General features: G+C 42.5%; 1 protein-coding gene across 1 annotated transcript; it reads left to right on the forward strand.

Moving 5' to 3' along the window:
* The first annotated feature begins 6,313 nt into the window (after nucleotides 1–6,313).
* On the forward strand, nucleotides 6,314–7,018 carry LOC114828916 (extensin-like). Its single transcript, XM_029114186.2, has one exon. The coding sequence runs from the start codon at nucleotides 6,314–6,316 to the stop codon at nucleotides 7,016–7,018; it is 705 nt and encodes a 234-aa protein (XP_028970019.2).
* Nucleotides 7,019–7,261: the final 243 nt, after the last annotated feature.

The raw sequence follows: 7,261 nt of genomic DNA on the forward strand, positions 1-7,261 counted from the left end.
GCATGCCCTAAAAAAGGAACCGGAACTCTATTTGCCTACAATTAGAAGTATTTCTGTACCGTCCTGGTCCAAGTCAACCACTGAGTATGACACCAATTTTTGTTAGCCTATGTTGCTTGCTATGCAATTACACATAAGGCGACTATACTCAGTTTTCGGTCCAACTAGCTTACAAGACATTGGATATCATTTGACAGCCTGCAGCAAAACGATTATAACCTAGCGCATTATTGATTTGGTTAACTTTCATTGAGGTGACATCATAAAGTTTTTTTGTGATTGTATTGACTAGGTCCTGAGCTCAGTAAGGGGGATTTCCAATGCTCTAGGCTAACATAGAAGACACTTATATAATGCAGATTCTTTTGTATCTTTTGTGATATATTGACTCTTTTAGTACGTCTTATGCCTAGAATTAGCCAAGGTTGTGTGGTTCATTTGGTTCCTATTCTGAAAGCTTGATTAATTGTGCATAATGTCATGTATATTTAATTGTGCAACAAATGTATTTACAGGATGAGGAGCCGTCTAGGCTTTGTACAATTTAGTTCATATACTTTTTTGTTAGAAATAGGGTAAACATTCTATTCTCTTTTTTATTTATCTTTATATACTACAAGTTATTCCTGTTTGTCTTTGTTACTTTTTGATATTTATGAGACTTGTTTTCGTATATTTTTATATGGGGAGGCGCTGAACGGGGGTTCACCCAGGGTGACATACAAGCTAGAACTGCTACTGCTGGTCTGTAAATACTCTCTAACCCCCTCTAATTTCTTTCCTTTACCTGCATGTCAGGCATTGTCTCATCACAGTTTTCTGGCTTTCTCGTTGAGCCCCCTGGCCGACCCTGGGATAATATATAGTCTTTACTACATCGACAGAAGGAATTAACCTCTCAAATCTATTTGGTTATTCTGTCATTGGACAAGCACTCCACTAACAAAGCTAAATCTGCCTGGGAGTGGGAGATGGGCATGGAATTCACACAGGAGTGGTGGGATGAGGCGATTGACAGGGTACGTTCCACTACATCTTGTGGTCGTCTTGTCCTATACAGTTTAAAGTTGTGCATAGGGCAAATTTTTCCAAGTTGACGCTAGTGGAAATCTATCTCAATGTGAATGATGAATGTGATGGATGTCATGTCTCCCCATGTGACCTTAATCATACGTTCGCTCTGTGCCCTGCCCTTAAGAACTATTGGGAATCCATTTTCCAAATGTTATCTGAAGTGCTAAACATTAACCTGCAACCCTGCCCCAGGATAGCTGTTTTTGGAATTCCAGACCACATGTCCTCATTAGCCCCTAGCCAAGCAGACATTGTGGTTTTTGATTCACTACTGGCTCGACGCAGGATTCTTAGTTGTTTTTTTTTTTTTAGGTCTTGAGAAAATGTAGTGTTGTATTCTTGGTTTTGTATTTGTGCTTTATAAAAATTCAGAAAAAATATGTGCACGTTCATGTTCAGGTAAAAGGAGTGTAGAAGAGCACTGATTTGGAGAGGAGGGAGAAGGGAAGAGAGAATGGGTGAAATATAAGCAGAGAGTATAGTATATGTATGAAAAGAGGGAAGGGGTGAGAAGGACAGCCGGATGGATTGGAGTTGGAATAATGGAGAAGAGGAACGGACTGGTTGAAGAACCGAGTAGAAAAGAGAAGGGTGGGATGGGGGATGGCCCACATGTCAGCCCAGCCCCTGCAGTTTACATTGGCGCCAACTCTGCTTGTGGCTTCCAACATCAACAGTCACTCTCTCTCTCTCTCTCTGTCTCATTCTCTCCTTATACCCAGTGGGAGGGGCTGGGGCCAGGATGTGGTATAGAGTGTGAGCGGAGAGAGAGTGGCCCCCTCTGAGAAACTAGAACCAGATTCTGGGGTTGAGAGCGTGAAGACGCCAGTGGGCTGAGTCTCGCCGTGCTGGTCCTGAATGGGTCTGAATACCCCAGCTACACACACACGCGCACCCACACACACACACACACCGTGCCACCCTGTGTGCTAACACTATCCAAAGGGATTCAGGGAAACCATTGTGGTAATGTGCTTTCTTGATACAAGTTCAATGAGTTGGTTAGACTTCAGCCATGGGTGTGGTTTAATGCATTACTGTTACATGGCTGACTTGTTTGTGCTTTTTGTGTTGTACATCTCAGACTGTCAGTATTTGTTTCATGATCCGTGTTTTCATTATTTGAACATGCGGGGGATTTAGCTGTCATCCCCTGTAACTATACTCCCTGCTGTATACATTGATGGTTTTACTGAACAATACACATTTTATGATCTGAAGACCGGTCTTTATATTTCGACGGCACTGAGAACCGTACCTCTGTCTGGTGTCAATACCCAAATGTTAAAATTAGACCTCCACTCAGAATCGTATATGGTCAAGCCAAAACATTGCAAGGCGCCAGATTTCAGTGGCAGTGGTGGAGGAGTCTTATGTGGTTGAGAGGGTCATGTGTGTTTCCAGGTCGTGTGTTTCCCCTTGAATGACTGTCGGGGTTTGACTCCAAGGGGGTTTGTGATAACATTTGCATGTCATGGTTACATAAAGGAACAGCCATTAGTATTTTGTGAATGGGCATAACGTGGGGATGCTGTTGGCACCTTCGGTGTTAAAAGCAGATGTAGAGGATAGAAAAACAGTGTTCTATCAATAAAGGTTATGATGTGATTTGATACCATTACTGTCGGTTCATCTTGCTTATGGTCAGATGTTTGTTCCCCAAACTGCCCGTGGCTACTGTATTTGTTCTTGCATCATGGAACACGACTGAGCCCTTCCTTGTCTAATCTCTTGATTGTATCTGACTCAAAAGGTAGTAGGTCTTTACCCAGGCTCATTGTCCCCTGTCAGTCCACAGGGTACCACAGGGTCAAGTTAGGATTGTCCTCACTGGTGTTACAGTCAAAACAACATTGTCCATCCCCAGTGGAATGGACAACATTGGTCAATGGCCTGTTTTTCATACAAAAGCCAAGGTGGGTTCGATCAGTAAAGTAGTGGATGAGAGGAGCTGGGCTCGGCTGTGTGACTCCTGTGCACTGGTGAAAATAGAAACCAGATGTCAGCCATACTGTAGCTGAAGCCACTAATATGTCTCCCTCAGAGATCAGGCTAACATTAACACCTAATCATGCAGTGTTAATGCGCCTCCAATAGAATTACAGCTACAACACGGAGACACCCAGCCTAACACCAGCAATGGCATTTAGAATTGGTATAATGTAGCATAAGTTGTCGGAAAACTCTGGACTGTGTTTTTAAGCTAAGGCCCAAGGTTATTCCAAGGCAAGTCACATTTGTCTGGAGAAACCTTGAAACATCTGTTTTCCTTTTTGTGATGTTCCACAAGTAAATGTGTAAGCTTCACTCTACAACAGCATGAACATCTCTTGACATTTTTGCCTTAGATTTAACTAAAGACTTTACTCACTGTTAAATGTGCCACTGTCAGAGGGACTATTTCATAACAGCTATTTAAAACAAATTCATTTTGAGTGGCAATTAACACCATAATGCCTAATATAGGTACAGGGAACACAATACATCTTTTTGAGGGAAGGATTATTTTCTTAACGGGAAACTTTATCTTTTCTGGCCAATGCCTGAGTTCTGACATAGGCTCACAAGTTGTTCACATCAAATACAAACAAACACACAATTCTACAATGTATCAGATTGGTGTGAAAGGATTAATTTAAAAGGACGCTATGAGCATTTTAGCAGCTGACATCTGACCCCTTCAATCCCAAGAAGTCCGGACTGAGAGAACGTGACATAAAGCACCGGTTGTTTCTGTTTTATTTCAACAAGCAATTAAACCAACATCTCAAACATCTCAGCTCTGAAATGGTCTCTATAGTTAGTTGCATTCATGCAAACACTGTTCTGTTTCCATTTAATCTTTGAGAAATGTTTACTTTGTCAACAATATTGTAATAAGGGCTTAACATTGTATCAATGCACCATTAAACCATGTCATTTAATGTCATTTAATCTGTTTAAAGAAATGAGAAATTTAGGTTTTCATTCATTGCTCATCATACCACCTGATATTGAGTTCCGACCACTAGATGGTGCTGTTCCGGTTGGTTGGTAATTTAACTATAATTTTAGTGAGTTGAACCTCAAAACCTTTCCACAGCCCCCAACAGTTCCTGGTTTAGTAGGAAGCAGGGATGCTCGGGGGCTGCAGCCCCTGTTGTAGATATCAGCACCTCATGAGATTCTGACAGTCACTTCTAACTTTGGATTGTCTAGACTCAAACTGTTATACACCTATGTCAACTTTTCTTTGCCTGTTTTCAAATGTCTGTCAGTTAACCTTACCATTATTGTGAGTCTCACAATATGTTCTATGCTGTGTAGTCTGAGACAAAGTTTGAAGTCTGTTCCTGTGGGACATGAATATGACCTTAAGCATCGAAGCTGCATTAAGATGTAAAGTCCCGGCACCGCCAGAGGCAAATTCAGTACAAAAGTGTTTTGCTGATAAAGCTTGGAGATAACCTAAGCCTTCGGCAAAGGCTAGAGCCAGGAGTAATGTGGTTTTTTCGGACAGGATCTTATGATCAGTGGGAACTTTGGTTTGAAAGTAACAATAGAGAGTGTGTCTGGATCTAGCCCAGGTGTTTTTTATCCAGTTTAAGCCAGCATGTGCCACTCCTGCCCCCAAAAACGCACAGCCTGGAGGTGCCCACCTAGGGTTGCTCCATCAATTCCCACATGACAGGCTGAGTAGACCGGCATACATTTATTGATACATATTACCTGCCCTGCTCAAGGAGCTCTTGTAAGGACATTAAGATGTCCACATCAGAGCTCTTTGAGGCGATAATTCCCTGTCTTGGCACCAGGCTTCAAGAAACACAGCATTTGAATGCATATGTCCTGGCAGAGCATGCTTCTGACAGAATGGTAGAAGAGGCATTTAGTACAAAAAGACCAAATAGCTCATTGGCTACATTTGACTTGAAAAAAAATAAGCTATTTGCTATGTGTTGATATCCTTCAAACAATGCAAATACATGGAGTTTAATTTAAAATGACTTAGGCAAACATTAGAACCAGTGAAATGGTCAGATTACATGGCCAGTATTAATATAATACAGTCTTGTTTTCTTATCTTTAACAGGAGTGCCAATAATTTCGGACCTGACTGTAAGCTGTTCAGAGTAACCCATCTGGGAAAATGAAGCCATATACCATACATTAGTCATACGTTTTATGCACATATGATTGTTTCTTGCAGTGTGGTAATAAATGATCAGTTCTGAGCATACTTTTGAGCACACATCTATTCATAACCAGCATGACAAATAGATATTTGCTCATATTTCACCCAACAGGGAGACACAGAGAACAGCACATGCTATCCCTGTAATAGCAAATGTGAATGATGTTGTTGAAATGTTGCCTGTTGGCTATAGAATATGATTTATGATGGCCTGGAAGTCTCTCCTCACTCCAGGGAAGTGGAGGGATTCAGGAATACTTTGACATCCATGAAATTGGTCACAGTCATTTAAATGGATGAATGAGGGGAGGAGGATGTTGAATGAGACTTTCTTTTCTGTGGGCCTGTGAAGGCTAGGTGTTGATTTGAGTGTTGCATGTAGACAGTTGTGATGTTTGTAACACAGGTGCATGTTTGAGATTAAAAGGCCTGTCTCGCCAGCTGTGCAACATTTTCACTGAAGTCTTGACTGGTACATTTTCTATGTACAAATTTACTCTAACAATTTACATTCTGATAGGTTTTTGGCTGTGCCATTACCTTAAAAATATATCGTTTTTAAATAACCCATTGACAATATCAAACCATGATGTGACTTGTTAAATTTTAAAGGTGAATTGAACCATAGCTCCTTTAACATACTAATGCTAATTTCCTTTTGACAAGCGAATTCATGCTCTTTCTCTGCTTGCCAAGCACAATATTTAGAAGCAAATGTATTATAAGCACTGATGTTTTCTGCATTTCATGTTGACCATACCTTCACGGTTATCCCGCTGAAGTCGGCAAAAGCACAAACATTAACAAACGTTTAATAACAGAAGTATGTTTTTCAAATGTAATTAGTTCTATCAATAATGTAATCTTTTGTTCTACTACATGTTTACTAACTAGCATAATAATTGTATGCAGGTGGACAGATCCCTATAAAGCACAGTTAGTTTCCAATGTTGCAGTTTCAACAAGAGCCATGTCTAAAAAAGTAGCTATATCCATGGCCTTCCCCAATCCACCCTTCTCCAAACCACCCCTTCTCCTTGGCCTTCTCCAAACCACCCCTTCTCCATGGCCTTCTCCAATCCACCCTTCCCCAATCCACCCCTTCTCCAAACCACCCCTTCTCCAAACCACCCCTTCTCCATGGCATTCCCCAGTCCACCCCTTCTCCAAACCACCCCTTCTCCATGGCCTTCCCCAATCCCCCCTTCTCCAAACCACCCCTTCTCCATGGCCTTCCCCAATCCACCCTTCTCCAAACCACCCCTTCTCCAAACCACCCCTTCTCCAAACCACCCCTTCTCCTTGGCCTTCTCCAAACCACCCCTTCTCCATGGCCTTCTCCAATCCACCCTTCCCCAGTCCACCCCTTCTCCAAACCACCCCTTCTCCACGGCCTTCCCCAAACCACCCCTTCTCCAAACCACCCCTTCTCCAAACCACCCCTTCTCCATGGCCTTCTCCAATCCACCCTTCCCCAGTCCACCCCTTCTCCAAACCACCCCTTCTCCATGGCCTTCCCCAATCCACCCTTCTCCAAACCACCCCTTCTCCAAACCACCCCTTCTCCTTGGCCTTCTCCAAACCACCCCTTCTCCATGGCCTTCTCCAATCCACCCTTCCCCAGTCCACCCCTTCTCCAAACCACCCCTTCTCCACGGCATTCCCCAGTCCACCCCTTCTCCAAACCACCCCTTCTCCACGGCCTTCCCCAATCCCAACCCTCTCCTCCAAACATCCCTTCTTCAAACCCTCCCCTTACAGAGGGTGTAGGGGGCTAATCATAACTACTGCTTTAAAGCCTGCAATTCCTGAGCAACATGGAATTCCTAGAATCGTGTAATTTTGCACTTTGTGTAATTTCACGGAACATAATGGAGTGGTAGACCTAATTAAATGACACATGCATTTTTTTTGTCTGATGTTGAGACGTGGACATGCATAAACCGAAAGCAATTACTGAGGTTTACATTGTGTTAAACAAGATGGATTTGTTTATTTGAATGATATAGACGT

Source organism: Esox lucius, chromosome 2 (assembly GCF_011004845.1).
Source record: "Esox lucius isolate fEsoLuc1 chromosome 2, fEsoLuc1.pri, whole genome shotgun sequence".
NCBI classification, from domain to species: domain Eukaryota; kingdom Metazoa; phylum Chordata; class Actinopteri; order Esociformes; family Esocidae; genus Esox; species Esox lucius.